We start from the raw sequence: 19,622 nt of genomic DNA, 5'->3' as shown, positions 1-19,622 counted from the left end.
ATTGAGAATATACAAATGTAGTCTATTCATAAAAGCATATTTGTAAAGATAATCTATGTCTACTTTTAGATACTATGGTTTAGACATTTAGGACAGAATGTTTCAGAAGTTTAATAGTATTTAAATTGTCACATATGTAAAGTTTAATACCACAATCCAGCAAAATAGTTGCCTTTGGTTTTGAGTGCTTTGCTGAATGAGACAGTACGGCTGATTGTGTTTGCCTGAAGTTCCTTTGATCTAGGTAAAGATCACCACTCTTAAGTAACGGAGCACTTCCTAACCTTCACAGGGCAGCAGCGTGTTTCCGTGACCAGCCTCCTGGTGTGCCATGGCTTACTGCTGGTTGGAACAAACCTGGGTATAATAGTAGCATTGCCGGTGCCACGCTTGCAGGGCATTCCCAAAGTAACTGGTGAGTGAAATTTCTCAAACGAATCGAGTACAATGGTTTTATACTGAAGATTTCGTTTCTTCTCTGTCAGTAGTTTAAGTGAATCTGACAAATTATGTGTATTGTTTAGATATATATCAGAGCTTTGTGATGAAATTATATTTGTTGTTCTTCCTGACCTTTACAGGATAGCCACTTACTTGTCTAGTTTTGTATCAGTTGTTTGAGCTGGGACAACTGTTTTTCTTTAGGGCATAAGAATAGGACATGCATTAATCCTGTCAGAGTACGGTCAAATATATGGGGATGAGAAGAGAATGCAAACAATCTTTCTTCCAGATTTGGGGAAAATAGATGCATTAGGTTTAGAGAGACAGGTACTGAAAATTTAGTATATTCTCTGACTGGTTGTTCAGTAAATTGTTTTTGTGCCCTTTCTCCCCAAAACAGGAGACTTAGAATATATGAGAGTATATATTTCATTTTTTTGACAACGATCAAGATTTTTGCGTTTTGGAGAGATGTATTTATTGAGTTACTTTCATATTACCCCATTTGAAATACAGACGCATGAATGCTGCTGTATCACATTGCAAATGTTTAAGCTACTAGCAGAAGCAAGATTTTTAAAATGTATTTAATAGGGGCTTTGCTGTGCTACGTTTTAGGTTCAGAATTCTGCTCGAGCTTCTGTGCTGTGGAGGGAAGCTGGCAGATTTTCTGAGGCAAGCTGTTTGCAACTTCCTTCAGGGAAAAAAAAAGCTTATGTAACTTTGCAAAACGAAAACGAAATCCTCTGTGTTCAGCAAAATACGCACCAATAATCTAGTATGATACGGGATAAATGCTTCTTAAAAAACATGGAACCTATGTTAGGTGAAAATGAACACAATACAAAAAAATGCGTAGTTGCAGAATGGAAAAATCTCTAACTTTAGTCTTCCATTTTCTGTTTTGATTATTGTGGTTTATGTCATCTGTATATTCTTGCATTTATTTTGGGTCAAGATTTGACAGATTTCACAAATGTAGCAACATTACATTTAAAGATCTATTTTTATAGTCTTTGATATTTGGAATTTGAACTGAAAAATCGTGACTTTTTCCAGTTGCACTTCCAATAATGATAATTCATCTTTATATCATTGCACTTTCTGTAAAAGCAGAATTTGTTTTATCATAACCTGGAATGTATTAGGGAGTTAGGGATGGACAGAGTGGTTTGTAGGGTTGTGGGTTTTTCTGTTGATAGCCTAGCTCTTTCTGTATTGTAGCTGATTTTGTAGAATGCTACTTTTTTTTTTTCTTCTTTTTTGCTGTAAAAGCCACATATACTGGTATTGTTATAGCTTCTGAATTTGGCCATATACAATTTGTTTTTCATACATTCTAATGATTTGCACAGTGTAAATCTTCCTTGTACCACCAACATCCCACTGTTTAAATACCTTAAAAAAAAAAAGAAAAAATAATATTTGTTCAGTCATTTCCTTATGGATCTGCCATGGTAACTAGACAGCCGTTCAGAAGGATGAGTTTTAGTTCCTGCTGTATAGTGTGGAGGGGTCTGCTACAATGAAACGGGTGCTCTTATGCTGTTCTGGAGAGGTACAGAGGTACAATAGGATTAACTGAAAACCACATACTTTGTGGATTACTGGAGAAAACTCACAGTGTTACATTTGTGTCGATGCCAACAAAAAGAAGTTAGCAGCATTTCTGTACTCATGCTGTTGTGAGAACAGAGCACAAAAGTAAGTCAACTAAAACTCAGAATGCCGTGTTTCGGCTGATGCATTGTACAGTGGTACACTTGTGGTACACTAGATTTTTTTTTTTTGTACATTTTTTCTGTAAATTGTGTACACACAATGCAAAAGACAGACTGGATGCATATAGTAGGGTTTTAAGAGTTATGTTTTTCTGAGCAAATTTCATGAACTAATTATGGTGGAACACTGTGGTAAAATAAAAAATGTTCTTTAATTGTCTTTTGGCTCCAGGAAGAGGAATGGTGTCGTATCATGCACACAATGGCCCAGTCAAGTTTCTTGTGACGGCTGCATCTGTAAACAAGAAGAACAGAAACAAATTGAGGAACAGCCTGCCTCCTGGCTCAGAACCTAAGGACGACGACCAAAAGAATGTTCTGCACAATGAAAGACCAGGCTCTTCCCTTAGTAACACCCATGACACTGCAATTTGGCTGGGGGGTTCAGCAGGATCCATTGCACAAAAAAGTGACTTGTCGTCGTCTTCTGGATCCCTTACTTTGTCTCATGGATCAAGTTCCCTAGAACATAGGCCAGAGGACAGTAACATTTATGAGCTTTTGAAGGATCAAAATATCTCATCTAAAAGTAAAAGACAGAGATCCAAGAAAATGAAAGCAAGTTCAGTATTAGTCATTTCTGGTGGCCAAGGACACAGAAGAGTGAACAAGAAGACCAAGCAGCAGCGACCAGATGAACTAGTGTCTTCAGTGATGGTCTGGCAAATCCCACTATTAAATATCTAACTGAACTAAATCCAAGATACTTTCTGCTGTTAAAAGAAAGTCTGATATCCTTTTACAGCAAATGCCAGCTTAGGACGCAGATGGATAGGCTTTATACACCTGGGAGCAATTTCAGTAGGCTTTGATCACAGGATTAAGGGTTGCAAGACAGAGTCTTAGAATGTTCTGCAGTGTTAGGGTGTTGGAAAATGTTTAGCCGTTGATGCTGTCCTTGATACTTAGAACAAAAAGGATCTGTTAGACACTTTTAAATGGTTTTAGAATCTCTACCTTATTTATATTCACATTTATAAATACCATAATTATGTTCTATAGCACTTAGGGAAGGCAAGGAACACATGCCGTGTCTCATGCTGGTTTTTGCTTATGTAAATCAGCTGTTGTTTCTTTTCCCAAAGTGACATATTGCATGGACTGTAGATTTTAACAAATTAGCAAATATTTTTAAACAATAAATAGTCTAATGCAAGCTAATATTAATTTGGTAATTACTATAATAGTTCGTAACATCATTCCACGAGCCAGAGTTTGGTCTCGACAAAAGCAGTTATATTAATTGATTGGTATTTGTTTATTTCAACATAGAAAATAGATATTTTTTTTAATTATTATTATTATTTCTAATGCTCAGTATTATTAAAAATGTTGCAGTACAAAAAGCACATTAGTTTTCTTGGTAGGTGCAATGTGTGTGTGACCCGCCTTCATTATACAAAGTTCTAAGGATGCTACGGCTTAGGGCAAATAGAAAACGCAGGTACAGGACAGCTGTGCATTGTAGTGCTGCTAACGCGTTCTCCCCCTGGCAACTCAGTATCAAAGCTAGACATGGACCACGCCGTTTCTAAGGAGGCATGCACATCCAGTAAATTAATAATGAAATTATTGATTAAATCATCAACTGGGGAGAAATGTACTAATATTGGGATATCTGTAGGAAGTGCAGGTAATCACTGTGAGTATAGGTCCTACATCAATTGATTTGTGCTGCGGCCTCAGGCAAACACCTACCAAATAACGTCACAGCACAACACCAACAGCAGAGACAAGGTCACATCTGAGTGGCGGTCACCCCTTTTCACCCAGAGTTTTGGCAAAGCGTGGTCTTGTAAATGGATATTGTGAAAATAGCCTGCACAGCTTCGTTCACTCAGTCGGTCAAGCGGTTGCTTTGGTAGTGTTAGAGGGCTGAATCCTAAATAGAGGCCCAATCGTCATTTCTTAATGAATCGATGTATTTCCAAAGGAAACTTTGAATTTGGGATTCCTACTGAAATTGCTTTTTGCGCTAGTCTCTGCAGATGAGAAGCCTTCAGCTCAGAAAGATGTTGTCAAAAATGGTGATGAGACACATCCTTCAGTCAAAATATGTTTAATACAGATAACGTTGAATGGAGTTGCTGGGAACATCCTTTTCCGTCATCAAGAGACTGAAAGATACAGAGAAATTAGGACAGCTACATTTCAGTTGAATATGTTAAGAACTTGAATACTGTCCATCGGTTCAGTAAACTGCAAATTAAATATATCTGAAGCAGAACGTTTGTCAGATGTATGGATTGACCAGAATCAAGTCAACTTTGGCTACTTTGGTACCGTTATTATCCCAGTAAGGGGGTGGTTTGCCCTGAAATTATTTCCTCTGCTTCTAATACAAACTCCTTGATTACACCATGTTTTCTTTCAATCTGCCTGGTTTAAATCAACATCAGCCATCATTACAGTGTTTCCCAGCACATGGCATTTCAAGGTAAACAGTACTAGAGACAGACTTTTGGTTGATAAAGGGTTTTTTTTTTTTCAAAATAGCAGTAGTTTGGGGTTTTTTTAAATGTTGCTGAAATTTATATTCTTTATTTTGCAGCAGGTTTGTGAATCTCTTATGTTTTCAGTCTGTCTGCTCTAAAAAGCAAACCTCTGTCAAGGTGACCCCAAAATCAGCGGGTGGGCTGACTGGCCAAGTTGACAGACCACTGGAGTACCGTCAGGTCTTCCCTGCCACCAAGTACGTGGGACAGAGGGAATGCCAACGCAGCCAGTCTTTGCCTGCCAGGTGACACCAAATTAGGCATTTCAAAAATCAGATATGCACCCCGATTTCTTTTCAGAGGTTTTGCCCGCATCCTGCATCCTGATCGGAGCAAGATGCTTGAGCCATAATAGCACGGACTTCAGCGAGTCACGAAGGACACTTGTTACAGATGGGATTGTAGGCTTAGGGTCTTCATTACTGTTTTCTGCTTTTATTCTGTGTCTTTCGCTGTGTATCTTGGAACTTCAGTTGGGTGTTGTCAGCATTGGCATGGGCTTAGTGTTGGCGTGGGTCAAAAAAAGTGCCTCTAAGCCAGGCAGCTGGCAACATTTTCCCAAACTTTTCCTCTTCTCCCTGGCCTGCTGCCTGGGCTTGCCTGGCCTGAGGGATCAAGGCCGGTTGCATTTTCTACACTCTTCCATAGCTATGGCCCTGGGAGCTGCTCTTTGCCCACTGTGTGGAAGTACTACGTTGTACAGTTTAATGTATGTATACTGAAAAACATGGTAAAAGATTCTTCTGTGTATAAAGCATATATAATCTAGTATCCCTTTGCTACACTGCAGTAAAAAGACAACAGGTTTTATTTTGCATGCTCCTTGGGCGTGAGATTCCACTCTCTCATGTGGTGGGTTGACCCTGGCTGGACACCAGGTGCCCACCAAAGCCACTCTATCGCTCCCCTCCTCAGCTGGATGGGGAGAGAAAATATAACAAAAGGCTCGTGGGTCAAGATAAGGACAGGGCAGGTCACTCGCCAGTTACAGTCACGGGGAAAACAGACTCAGCTTTGGGAAATAATTAGTTTAATTTATTGCCCGTCAAACCAGAGTAGGATAATGACAAGTAAAACTGAATTGTAAAAACACCTTCCCCCTACCCATCCTTTCTTCCCAGGCTCAACTTCACTTCTGATTTCTCTGCCTCCTCCCCCCCCCAGCGGCACAGGGGGACAGGGAATGGGGATTGCGGTCAGTTCATCACACGTTTTCTCTGCCGCTCCTTCCTCCCAAGCGGGAGGACTCCTCACACTCTTCCCCTGCTCCAGCGTGGGGTCCCTCCCATGGGGACAGTCCTCCATGAACTTCTCCATCGTGAGTCCTTCCCACGGGCTGCAGTTCTTCACAAACTGCTCCAGCGTGGGCTCCTCTGCCCATAGGGCCACAGGTCCTGCCAGGAGCCTGCTCCAGTGTGGGCCTCCCATGGGGTCACAACCTCCTTTGGGCATCCACCTGCTCTGGCGTGGGGTCCTCCATGGGCTGCAGGTGGACATCTGCTCCACCGTGGATCTCCCTGGGCTGCAGGGGGACAGCCTGCCTCACCATGGTCCTTGCCAGGGGCTGCAGGGGAATCTCTGCTCTGGTGCCTGCAGCACCTCCTCCCTCTCCTTCTGTGTCTGCAGAGTTGTTCCTCGCACATATTCTCACTCCTCTCTCTGGCTGCAGTTGCGCAGTTTTTATTTCCCCCTTCTTAAATATGTTATCCCAGAGGCGCTACCACCGTCGGTGACAGGCTCAGCCTTGGCCAGCAGCGGGTCCATCTTGGCTGGCTGGCGTTGGCTCCATCAGACATGGGGGAAGCTTCTATCAGCTTCTCACAGAAGCCACCCCTGTAGCCCCACCGCTACCAAAACCTTGCCACGCAAACCCAATACAGATCTTTATCACTAGGAGCATAAGCAGAGTCCACCACCCATTCAACATCCACACGTGGTTTACAGGATCTGCTAGCAATAATGCACAAGAGTTTTAAAGTGAAATTCATGCTGTCTTCCAGATGAAATGTAATTTTCCTCAGCAGTAGAAACAAAGTACAAATCTGCTTTTCTGAAAGTACATCAGAGTTTTGCCAGTGACTTCAATAAGAACAGAACTGGGTCCCTCATTTACATTATACTACTTTGAAAATACCTATCTATTTATCTTACTAAGCTGTAAAGCAAAAGAGAAGCTGTATGTCTGTCTTTAAAAATACACAGTGTCACGAACTAGATTTTTAGTAACTAACCGAGCACAAGGTGCAATGTTTGTTTTCTGATACGCAGCAAACTGGTGTTTCCTTACTATGAAAACGGGCAGGAACCAAAGTTTCTCTTGCAGCTGGCAAATAGTCTGTATAGCTGTTGTAGACTGTGCTGCTAGGTAGGTTGGATTGTGCTTTCTGATACTGCTTTTCTAGATTAAGAGAAGTTACGGAAAACATTAGGAAGAGAGGGGAGCAAGTGTAACCACTACGATATATTCTATATACGTTTTCTAACACATAGTAGTGTCTTTTATAACATGAGCCATAAAACTTGTGTATTTATGTTCAAAGTATAAACTGAGAAAAATGTTTAATAAAAAATGTGATAAAAATTAACTTCAGAAGTATATTTCTTGGGTTGTCATTTTAACTAGAAGGCTAGAATTTGTGGCATGCATTAATGAATAATATATATATTAATGGACTCATGAAAGGGAAAACAGGATATGTGATTAGGACAACAAAGATGTATGGTTTTGAGTTTTATAGTTTCTAGAATTTAAACACCAGCAAATGCAATTTCTGAAAATGACACAGTCTGTTATAGTAAGTTTGACCCCTGTGTCAGTGGACCCAAGCAGCATCTAAGCAGTAGAATTTATCCTACGCTGCCTACGTGGAGTATGCATCAGCACTTGGGCAGCGTGCACAATGCATAAAAATGAGAAGCATTAATATTCAAAATGAATATTGCAGAGCAAAAGTATTAACAGAGGAAATTAATTTTCAGTTGCTAACTGGCAATTTCTTCTAATTAATCTGCCCGAAAGGATATATACAGTATCCCATGATTGTGTTTAAATTCTGAGACTTGTATTCATCAGCCTGGGTAATGGACTTTATGTGTGTACCTGCACTATTACAAATAAACAAGAAGAGTTATTGAGAGCTGTTTGGTTGCTAGTAAAACCTGCCCTTTTGTTCCTGTTTTTATACCACACCTCTTTAATATATGGTTCTGAGAAACATCAACATCAAATTGTACGAGTGCAGGATATTGTACATTCACACACCTGAAGACAGATTCAGTCCCAATGGGAATTTACAGCTTATTATTTATGGGTGGGAGGTTGAAGGCTAAAAATGGCATACTGCCCCTTTGAGAGAGGGCTGAACATTGGGAAGGGTTTCCTGAACTGTGGTTTGGCACTTAAACTTCACTGTTCCTCTCTCTTCTGTCCTATTTAATTTTCTGACTGCATAAAGACAAATTAGTTTCTATGAAATGCATTTAGGGGTGAAAAAATCTGTGGTTTGAAAGGTGCAGCTATAATGGAGAGTTCTGTAAGAGTTAATCTGTGTTGCAACGAGTGATACCATGGAGTTGACGAGAGTATTTTTAGATTGCTTTACATATCTTCATAGTAACAATACTTCACGTAATAACAGTCCTGTTAAGAAGGCAGATTAATATCATCCGTAGCTGGGAGTTGAAGTGTTTGCCTGACTTGAAGCCACATGATGAGTCTGTAAAAGCACACAGACTGAAACCATTGCTGCTTTCGAAGCTCATGATTAGCCCTTTAAGCTGCCGCCTCCTTGCAGGCATCCTGTACGTGTGGCCGTTGAAACTGTCTGCGCTAGTAAACGGGCCAGGACTAAGGAGCCGACTTAAGCACTGACCTGCGATCGCAGTTCTGGCCGTGGCAGGCTCGCTGGGACTGAGCCTGGCCTGGGCTGCACCCGTCGGACAGCGTGACAAGGCCCCTTACCTGGGCTGTTCTGGGGACGGATCTACTCCCTGAGTGTAAACTGGGTGGTGCCCCTTGCAGAATAGGCTCTCTGTCTCTGGTTTCTTGATACTGATGCAGCCTAACACATATCCGTACAACCTACTTCATATGGGATGGATGCCTAGGAGTCTAGAGCTTGACACCAGTCTCCTACAGTCAGGAGACAGAAATATGTACTGGCATAGACTGGGCACCTGCCATACAGATACCAGTGGTTGGTACGAGGAGTCTCGGTGTTAGTTTGTGATGGTTCATCAGCAGCTTGCACCATGCGACAGCTCAAAATTCTGGTTTACTTCCTTCACCCTTTCTGATTTAGGGGTTTTATAGCTATATGATGAATCTACATCCTGCTTTCCTCACAAATGCAGCATGCACACTGCTAGATCTATCTGCTATTTGATTTGAGAAATCTAGCTCAAGACTTTCAGAATTAGTTGATTTGCTGCTCCCTCGTACTTGTGCTTACTTGATCACAGCATTTTCTTTAAAGGCATGCCCAGCTACCAAACCACCAGAAACACTCTTTGCCTCCTAAGACAAAGAATCAAAATAGCAACACTGAAATAGCTTCAGATGAAAGGGTCTGAAAATCTCTTAGGGAAATGAAGATTTACTGTGCGACTCCATCTGAAATGCAACAATGTCAACGTATGACCCAAAGCACTTCAAGTGCTTTGGCCAAGCTCCATAAACCGCGCTATAAAGGCAGTTACTCTTTCACAGCACGACCTTCAAAGGTGTTCAAAGGGGATTTTTTTTCCTCCAGCAAAACAGGCCTTGACAGGAGAACTTGCAGTTGTGCGTATTGTTATACTCCGGGGATAATCACAGTTATTGTTAACGTGTGTCCCAACCTGGAAGATGAGCCAGAACACCTAGGATTAAAATGACACACCTTGGGGGAGATGAAATCATTGCAAGAATTCACTGGAAATCCAATTTAAGGAGTATTTTGACATCAAAAGATTCAGGTGAGCCTCCAGCAGAGTTTTCTCAAGCAACGAAGTACCTAATTTCCACTAAAATCTGTATATTTACATGCCCAAATGCAGATAACGAGAAAGGTTTTAAATTCAAGAAACCAGATACAGCTTAGCTACAGAGTTACAGAATTTTCATTTTTGCTTTCTATTATTCCACATTGGAGAGAAATTCCATGGGTTTCACCTTGAGCATCAGGGTCGCCTTGAACGTTGGCACAAAAAATGTATCAACTCACGCCTTCCAAAGCGAGTTGTAAAAGCTGTTTCCTGTGGGCTTTTCTGGTTGGTTCTTCCTGTGTGCATTTCGAGTTGCAGAACACACCTGTCGGACCACACTAAATGTTTTTTTAATGTTCCCTCTCTAAAGAGACTTCTTTTCTGGAGAGCTGGGTAGCACAGGCTGCGTGCGTTAATGAGGAGGATTACCCCTAGTTCAGCCAAGATTTCTAAGCGCAACAACTTTTCTGCCACATTGCTCAGAGCAGTCTGCGATGCTCTTAATCCCGATCACAAGCAACTGACACCACCAGTTAACTTAAGCTGCATCCACACTGCTGAACTCGAGGGCACTTCAGGTGTCGCTGGCACATCCTGAGGCCGTGTCCGGCGGGATCCCCGTGCCAGGCCCTTCCCTGCACATACCCGACTGTCCAGGCAAGCAAAGCTGGTTACAGCCTATACCTATACATGATGGTGTTTCACTGATGTAGCGGTATTTTGGGAGAAACGTACCGATTGCGAGGTTATTTTGCTCACGAACCAAAGAGCTGCCATCATAGGCGCCTGTTGAAGGGACAGGTGGTGGGATGATCCGTGGCTGATGATGACTGGGAAGAAATGTTGACTGGATAATCTCAGAGCACTGTAAAGAGCAAGTGTAGGCTTTCATTCTTTTCCAAATCCTCTGGTTTTTATTATCTTTTCAGTGAACTAGGAGGCGATGTGCATATTTTCTCAATTGTTCCTCTAAGTAAATGCTGTATGTTTTCCATCTTCTAACCTTATCAAATGCATTCAGCCTCATTAAAAGCTGTTCTACGTATTTAGAGCATTGTTTTGGGTGATAAAATCTGCACTAATACGCTCTTTTGTTGTGCTCCCCTGAGGTGGTGTTTTTCTTAAATTAAAAACAATATTGATCTGTCTCTGGTGCACAAAAGTAGGCAAGCCAACACTGAAGCTGATGACCATTCTGATGCAACCAGCCCTTTTCTTTCAGTTCTTCTATTTGGGTGTATTACAGGGATGTGTGAAAACTAATAAGCAAAGGCAGATCAGTTTGGGTCGGCATCAGTCGTATACAACCCATCCTGTGTAACATGCCTACAGCACGTATGGGATTTTTATTCCAAATATACAAAATGTATTTTAGGCATCTTTGGCTGCTCAGCAGAAACACAATAAGCTGTTTGTCTGTGCCAGCAATAGCATCAAACCAGTCCTTGAGGCTGTTGTGTTATAACACGAAGAAGCATTTCACACAGGAGTGTTCAGCTGTCAAACACAGGACAAGCAAAAGGAGTCAGATTTTCTTTTCAGTTTGGTTTGGTTTGGTTTTACTTTTTGGCTTCTGGCCATCAACCAGATCTCTGTGTACTGCAGGGACCACCAACATCGGCTACTGCCACTACGTATCTGATACTTACTCCGGTACGCACAGGAGGAATATTACTGAGTTTCACCTATGCCAGTTCCAGAACTTTGATGCTGCAATGTTTATTTATCCAAGACATCCTCGTGCCAATCTAAAATACAAAAGAATAGCCTACCAACAGCTTTGCATCTGCATAGATGCTGGTAGCAAGGCTAGATAGATTGTGTGGGCATACCAATCCTACCTAGTGTGCTGGACACGTGCCCACAACGTAATGGACTCAGCGAGCGGGGGCTACACAGCCCACCTAATTAGCTGGCTAAATAATTGAGCATGGCCCCATGCTCAGCTCCGTGCTGCCATGGGTACGCTACCTGCAGGATTCTACCTTGCTGACTTGTAAAAGCCAGCCTGCGTACGCCTGTGTGAGCTACACTCTGAGCCCGTCACCTCAGATGGTTTAAAGCCTCTTGGTCCATGGGATATGGATTGTGTATTTCATCTGGGTGAAATAACAATTTTGTTAAATGATTCCTCACCTCCTTAAATGAGAAATTCTGTAGCTTCACTGGCCAAGAATCAGACCTCCTGAGATTGGGCTGATTAATTTTTCATGTGATTTGCTGCCTAATTTTACCGAGGAACAGTGCATTTGCTCCAGCCTACCAAGGTAGCCCAGTCCTGCACAGCAGCCTCAGAGCTGGGACTCGCAGCAATACAGCTGCTGCTGCAGCCAGCGAGGGAAAGACAAGAAATGCAGTACCTCTCCCAGGAAGAGCAGGGCCCTGATAAGCTCTGAGCAGATGTACATCTCTGGATCGGGACACTGTTTGGTGACCCTATCATGAGAATGGCATTCAGCTCTATCGCCCATTTCCGTACTAGAGACGTCGCAGTCTGACATATTCTAGGAAGAAGAAATTAAGAATCTTTTGTTTTGCCTGATGTGGATGAAACAGACAGAAAGGTGGATAAGATAAAGAAACCTTCCTATTCCTATTTCTTCATCTGGATTTTTTTTTTTTTTTCCACCAGAGAAATATCTGATAAAATTCTTCTGTTCCAAACTATATTCCCTTTTTATTATTGACCACTATTGCTGGTATGTGAGAGACAGAGAGGATGGGCTGCATGTCCCGAAGGAAATCCGCTGTATGTGACCAGGCAGGAACCAGCTAAGGTTTCTGGGGCAGAGCAGAGCAAACACCGAGCTCTTCCCTTCCTGCCTTTACTCACCTCACTGTGCTCACCACTTTACCATTATTGCTCCGGGCTAATTGGCCCTTGCAAAACATGGTAATCTCAGCAAGTCCTGTTGGCCGGTAGCAGCAGTTGCAAGCTATCAGTCCCCCTGAATATTTGTCATGTTGGCTGGGCTACAGAAAAGCATGACAGGCACCAAATGATGTATCACGAGCTGCGCGATACCGGATTTCTTTAGGACAGGGCTTTCTCTACAGTGGGGCAATGATTCATCTCATGTAATTTAGGTGTTTAAAAAGTAATTGCCTACAGCTGTACCAGTCTGACTTTACAGCTAACGTAGAGAAATAAGGAATACCAAAGGATGATTCGCCTCATCCTAAGATAAGATGTCTAAGATAGGTGAGAAAAAATGCCCTCCAGACACGGTTATTCCTGTACATTAATTATAAATGGAGCCTCAGGGAACTCAAGTTAAGTAGGGAAATCAAACAACTAGAACTGAGATGATTTCTGCAATGGGTGTCCCAGTTTTTAGCATCATATCTCCAGTTCTACTGAAAACTGAAAGGCTAGTCGATGAGCAGCCTTATTCTCCATGGGAAGTTTCCCAGCCTATGATCCACAGAGCAGCAGTATTTTGCAAAAGTTGTGCTAAGAGGTCAACAACTCTCCTTTATATCTGTTTTCATTTAAAGGTTTGATGGCAAAGGTGCATGGGGGACTGGAAAGAAACCTGGAGGGAGGACAGTAGACTGAGGCTCACAAAGTTAGGGAATCACTGCCCAAAGCTGAACTTTCACAAAGCAGAACTGAGGTCATTTTACCTGATCTGCTTCTGGCAATGTCCAGTGAGGGCAGAGGATAGAGTCTGCAACAGCCAAGTGCTACCTGACTTCTCAGGCTACAAGCTCCGTGGAGCTTGGATGTTGTACAGGTCTTTTGCTGGCTCCAGCCACAGGGGCACGTATGGCCCATAAACACACAATGTGCTACTTCCCACCCACCGCTGATTTTCAACCATCCCCAGAAACCATAGCTCAGACACCTCTGTGTACGCACGGACTGGAATGCGATGTGGCAGTTGAACCTGAAGAGGAGCTAAGCAAATCCAGTAGTGCTTACAATCGTCATATAGTCAGAAAGCCTGAGTCAGAAGGATCTTAAATGATCTTGGATACGATACTGCTGGCAGAGCCACATCACACAGTTCTCATCAGTATGAACAGAAGTCAGGCATCTCAAGGGGAGACGATCCTCCACACAGGAACAGAGTAAGAGGAATTTTAAAAGTGAAAATAATTTCCCAGACCTGTATCAGTTGTCTAATTTCAGTATCATCTTGAAATATGTAATATTTAAAGTAACATGAAACAGCAGGAAGATTAGTTCCTGATGTCAGGAGAGAAGAATTATTTCTGGCAGACTTTAATGGATCTGCTGTATCACATGGAAACTTCTTCCAGCTAGCTAGGAATAAAACCACATACAGAAACTAACGGTCCAATCATGTAATGGACCCAAATCAGGGGACAGCGGGAAATTCGCAATTATGCCAAAGCCACATGTAGTTACCAATTATTCTAAGACCCCTGTGACACTGTGTGATTATAACTTATTTATCTTATGGCACCAAAAAGCATGCTGGCCCCTCTCAGTAGAGATGAGACATGACCTCAGCTTGAAAACCAGCCTTCCGGTTAAGCGCTGCACTTAAGTAAGTGCACAACATGAGCAGAGCCAAGGGTTTTAAGTGGTTACACTTACCCAGCACTGCATGCAAGCACTTTAGTATATTAAGGGCTAATTCAACACGTAAGAGTTTTAGCAAAACCAAAGTCAAAATGTAGGAGCAACGGGGCAAAATAAATAAGACACTCAACCACTCTTAACCATCACCACCACGAAGCTGGAAGAACGTACAGCTGCAATGGTTACACTGCCAGCACGGAAGAAATGAATCGTTGGGTTAATTTGAGAGAGGAGACGGGAGTAGCTTTGCAAGCCTGCTCGGGAGCGTCTGGCAGGGCTGGGAGCCACTGGCTGGGCGGCGGCAGGAGAACCCGTCTGATGGGACCTGGCGTCAGTGGAAAGAGGGGAAAAGAGAAAAGCTGCAGATGAAGAGTGTTTTGAGACAGCAGTATCATAGGAAAACTATACCTTGCAATGGCAATAGGATATACCCAGGCCCCAGCAATAGTTTAAAAAGGCCTGGCTACTGCGGTGTGTCTGCTGTCTCGGTATAAATCAGATCACAGCCCGCAGTGGGATTGCAGCCCGACTGCATCAGGAGCAGACCCAGGGTACAACTAACATAACCTGAGGGTTTTTTTCCGAGAAACTGGGAAACAGGTCTAATTCTGGGAATCCTGATAAGAGTCTCAGCTTTGAAGAGCAGGACAAAATGGGACCCAGACCCAAACTGCAGTGAAACAGAAACCACCCGGCCTCCACCTCGTTGTTCCTCTGGCAGCAGAAACCCGGAGGCTCCGGCTGGGTACCCTCCCCGCCGCCTCCCGCAGCGAGCACGGCCGGCGCCGCAGGGTGCGGCGGCCGAGGCGGAGGACGGGCCGTGGTCAGTCAGGGCTCCAGCCTGGCGCTCCAGCCAGGGCGCCCTGCCTACACGGCGGCTGCGGCGAACCCCACCGGCCCTGCCTCACGCAGGGGAGCGGCGCCGCCGCCCCGGTTACCTCAGGGACGGCTCCACCCCGCCCGGAGGTGAGGACCCGCCGCTTCCCCGCCCGGCGCCGGCAGGAGGGAGTTTCTCCTCAGCGCGGGCAGGTGGGGCCGTCCCACCGCCTGCCCCGCCCGGCCCGCCTCGCTCGGACGGGGGAGCGCGGACACCCGGCCCGCAGCGGCGTCGCCGCTTCCCGCCTCAGCGGCCGCCCCTCGGCGGGAGCCACCGCCGCCGAGCAACAGGTCCGCGCCCCCTCCTCCCTCCGCGGCCGTGTGACTCTGTCAGGCGAACAAAGGGGCTGAGCGCCGCTCCGCGCCCCCTCCGCACAGCGGCCGCCCGGCCCCCTCCGCCAGCCCAGCCCCTGCGCTTCAGCCATTTGCGTCGCCTGGCATCGCCTCCCCCCGCCGCTTCTCCTTCCCGGCTTCCCCCCGCCGGCTCCCGCTCCGCTGGGCAAGGCGCCGGGGCCGCTGCGCTACCGGGAGCCAGGCGGGGCGGAGGGAGCCTCCCCAGAGCGACGCGGGGCTCGCCGGCCGTCGCCGAAAGGTAAGCCTCTGCCTGCCCGCCCTGCCCGGAGGAGCGCGGAGAGGCAGAGCGGCGGCGGGACGGGAGGGGGGGCGGGCACGTCCCGGGGCCGGGGCACCCGGCCCCGGGACGTGCCCGCCCCCCCTCCCGTCCCGCCGCCGCGGCAGAGCCTCCGGGGAGGATTAGTACCGGTATCTGCCGATAGCTGAGGTAAAAACCGCGATGCGGAGCCACGGTAGCCGTGTCTGGTGGGGGGGGGTGTGTGGTGTGGTGTTGGAGCACCGTCAGGTTTAATCGTGCTTTTCTCTTCCCTCAGTCCCTTAATCCACCTCCCCCGGGCAGGAGGGAGGCCGGGCATATCCCCATATCCCTTCTCCGTATGTCGCAGAGGAGCCAAACCTAATGCCTGCGTATTTTTTTTTTTTTATCCTGCTGACCTATTAAAAATCTAAACGACTCTTTACACTAACGCGTAGGGATGTGTAACAGCAGCAGATTGCTTCCCGCTATAAATTCTTCATGGCGTGCTTCCCCATCCTACTAAACGCCCAGGAGTGGTGCAAGCCCTGGGTGCACGCACGCCTGCACGGTTCTGCAGGGGGGAAGGTGGCGATGCCTGAAGAAAAGTCCTACTGAATTTCGTTTGTCCGAAGCCGGTAAGCTTTTATGTCTGGTCCTTTAAAGCCACAAAAAGCCGGCTCCCAAACCCAAACTTCCATGTAGCGCAGAAAATTATACTACTAAATCCTATAGCCAACTTCTTTCACCCATCAAGGAAAAAAAAACCTCTAGAAATAATATTCTGTGAAGCTTTTCCACAGCAACTAAATTGAACAATGGAAAACAAAAAGAACAAAAAGCTAAAAAAAAGTAGGGCAATAAAAATAGAATAGCAATAAAATAAACCAATCCTTTTATATGATCTGAGAAGCTAAAGAGCTCCTCCATTTTTCAGAGACTTAACCACCTGTCTCCCAAAAAGGAACTAAATGGCATGTTTATGGAAAATAATAATTAAATTGTCACTAGTATTGGCAAAGAAATATTTGCTCCCCGGTTTAACTCTCTGGCCCATCCTGCCTGTTCTGCATTCTCCTCTTCCCAGAGCTCATCAGACAGCATTTATTCACTCTTTAATTAGGACATCCAGTGCATGCCAATGGCATCCTCCGGTCATCCAGTGCTAATGGCAGTGTTTGACGAGAACCTGCCAAAGAGCCGAGGACTGGTCCCTTGCCAGCCCCAGCTCCCCCCCACTCTGCAGGGACTCACTGCTGGCGGTAGTGGCACTGAAGTCAATGGTGACACTCGTAGGAGCTGGAGTTTGCAGGACTGTGCCTTGACAATATCAAAGGACTGAAATCCTTAATCGCTTCCTTTCTTCTACGAATGCTTTGCTTGCATCACTTTTCAGTGTAACAAGTAGTCCAAATAGGTGGACAGATTTGAAATGTCAATAAATATTAGAGCACCATTATTTGGCAGGAACATTCAATGAAAGCCATTAACTGGCTTTACTATAGTAAAGCAGGATTATAGTATTTAGGACTGGCCTAGGTTACCGTAGAGACAGTGATGTGGTTAGATGACTGGATCCAGATCCTACTTACTGGGGGTTTCAGCATCCTGTAGTATCCTGTTGCAAGAGGATATTAGGGGCAGCTGGCTGCTGAAGAAGGGTATAATAAAACATGAAAGGAAACCTTGCAATTTCTTTTAAAGTAGAATTAAACTAATTAAACTTTTTTTTTTTTTTTTTTTGTGTCGAAATCCTGTATGGGTTTTGCAGGGATTTTGCAGTTTATCCCTACTGAGATTCTGCAGCATTGCAGTTACGAGGCTGTTTCTTTCCCATGAACAGAAGCTGAGAAGTCATTTTATACCACTTTACATCCTTGGAAACAGCCATTTAAAAATGAGCTCATTTTCATTGTATTTGATCTTATTAGCCTTCTTGGGACATGGCATTTTTATGTCTGCTGTTTTACTTTTCAATGGAATTGTCATCATCTGTTCTTTCTGCTTCGTTTTTGGTCTCAGTGTTGTTTTGTGAGAGAACAGGCAATGATTAGTTCCCTTCACTGAAGAAGAATTACTTTATAGCAGTTCAGGATTTGACGACCAGTTTAACCTGATCTATGACGGAGCTGTCACTGAGCGGGAAGGGACCCTGCTCCTTCCCTGGCCTGGGCCATACATTCCTGCCCGCTTCCTTCTGCCAGCACTCGTAACCACGTGACAATACAGTGAATGGATAGAGATTTTGCCTGCCTTCTGCAGTTAATTAAGCAAACACTCAGTTTACGTACATAGGTGTTGGCATTATGAGTGGGGCTGGTCCTGTGGCCAGAGCATTTAAATCTGCACGTAACTCTGCAGGATCAGGTCCACACATGCTGTGTTTTCCTTAGACAGTGTTGACAATTCTGTAACCTTTTCTCTGTCCTCATCCTAAAATGCTCCTTGGATGCTAACCGGCAGTTTTGGCTTTGAAAGAATTACAAGACTGGGTCAGTATTGTATATGGGTGATTGAGTGTTAATGCAAGAAAGAGTTGGCTAGGTCCTTTGTTCTGCACTGCACATTTGGTATTTTCCAGTTTCTTATACCTCATCAATGAGGACGGCAGGAATTCGTGATCGGTTAAGTCAGTTTATTTAATGCAAAACAAGCTGAAAAAAAATCCAGTAGTTCTACAGATTTTGCACTGTGTGGCAGAGGGAGAAGAAAGATGTGTCACATAAATGCTTTTCAGGTGCGATGTTTCACGAGCTGCCATTGCTATGCCTCTGGCTAAAACAGACGGGTTGACAGCCTTTTTTAATTCACTCGGAAACACGCCAGAAACCACAACCTTTCCATACAAATCCACATAAGTTGGACAAGCAGCTCCATGCTGTTATGTTGTCTGTCACAACATGATCTGCATTAATTAATAGTATTGAAGTTATTTTACATGTACACATTCACAGATTAGCACAAGCTGTTTGTTGTTTTTCTGGACACTGATTTCTCCAGGAGTATTTAAAGAGCAGAGTAAGCTTTGCATGTGGATCTCTAACTGCTGGAAAGATCCTGGACTTCTGAATCATTTCAAACTATCAACCTGTCAGAGAACTGCAATCTTTTTTTTTTTTTCCTTGCAGTTCTGCTTTCCTCTCTCCCTCTCTCGTAAGTAGATTGGAAGAACAGGCCCTAAGCTCTGGAGATAGATAAACTATTATTTCTGCGACCCATATTTTAAAGTGTTAGACAGTAAGGCCCGAAAGCCAACCCTTTGCTACAGGAATGGCATGCGAACAACAAACGTTCTGATTCCGTCAGTCAAAGACAAATCTCTTCATGGGAGAGCTCTCCTCTTATCCAGTAGCTTTCTTTCATCTCTCCTTTACTGCAACTCCCTGCATTGCCTCAGTTCAAAAAAAGCTGCCGTACACATTTGTATGTACAGTGTAGGAAATCCAGACGCTCATGAAGTTAATCGGAATTTTCCCTTGACAACAACAGGGATGGGATTTAAAGTGATGTCAGACTCTGGCCTTATCAAAAAGCTCTGTGAAACTTGAGTGGAAGCTTCTAGCTGCAGGCTACTAGCACAAGCCTCGTTCTCTCCAAAGCCATGGAAGTGGGCAGTACACAAATGACGTATTTCTTGCTTAATAACAACTGATAATAAGAGTCCTGAAGGAGTTTGGTTTTCACAGCAGATGCAGAAACAGTAAAGTTAATGTCATTTGAGTGCATTGCTTTGTGAGCTTTGGAGTTAGTCAGTGCCATGTGTCCCAAGAAGTTTTACACTGTTATATAGGAAAAGGAGGGCAAAGACTCTTCATGTGCATTCATATGGTAAAATTCACTGATGCTGCTTCTGGTCAGGATGAGGTCTATACCACTCGTTCTCTGTGACAGAAGACCAGAAGGCCTTTCTGATGGGCAAC

General features: G+C 44.4%; 1 protein-coding gene across 1 annotated transcript in view; it reads left to right on the top strand.

The window, feature by feature from the left end:
• Positions 1 to 4,236, top strand: part of ARHGEF10 (Rho guanine nucleotide exchange factor 10) — a gene marked incomplete at its 5' end in the record, with an annotated part of 108,347 nt that extends 104,111 nt beyond the window's left edge. The window contains 2 exons of the mRNA XM_082305495.1: positions 293 to 415; positions 2,398 to 4,236. Of these exons, the coding sequence (XP_082161621.1) occupies positions 293 to 415; positions 2,398 to 2,912 (638 nt within the window). The 3' untranslated portion in view covers positions 2,913 to 4,236. The remainder of the gene's footprint in view (positions 1 to 292; positions 416 to 2,397) is intronic.
• Positions 4,237 to 19,622: the final 15,386 nt, after the last annotated feature.

This window comes from Platalea leucorodia (assembly GCF_965183815.1).
Source record: "Platalea leucorodia genome assembly, chromosome: 3".
Lineage (NCBI taxonomy): Eukaryota > Metazoa > Chordata > Aves > Pelecaniformes > Threskiornithidae > Platalea > Platalea leucorodia.
This window is presented reverse-complemented; position numbering and strand designations above follow the sequence as displayed.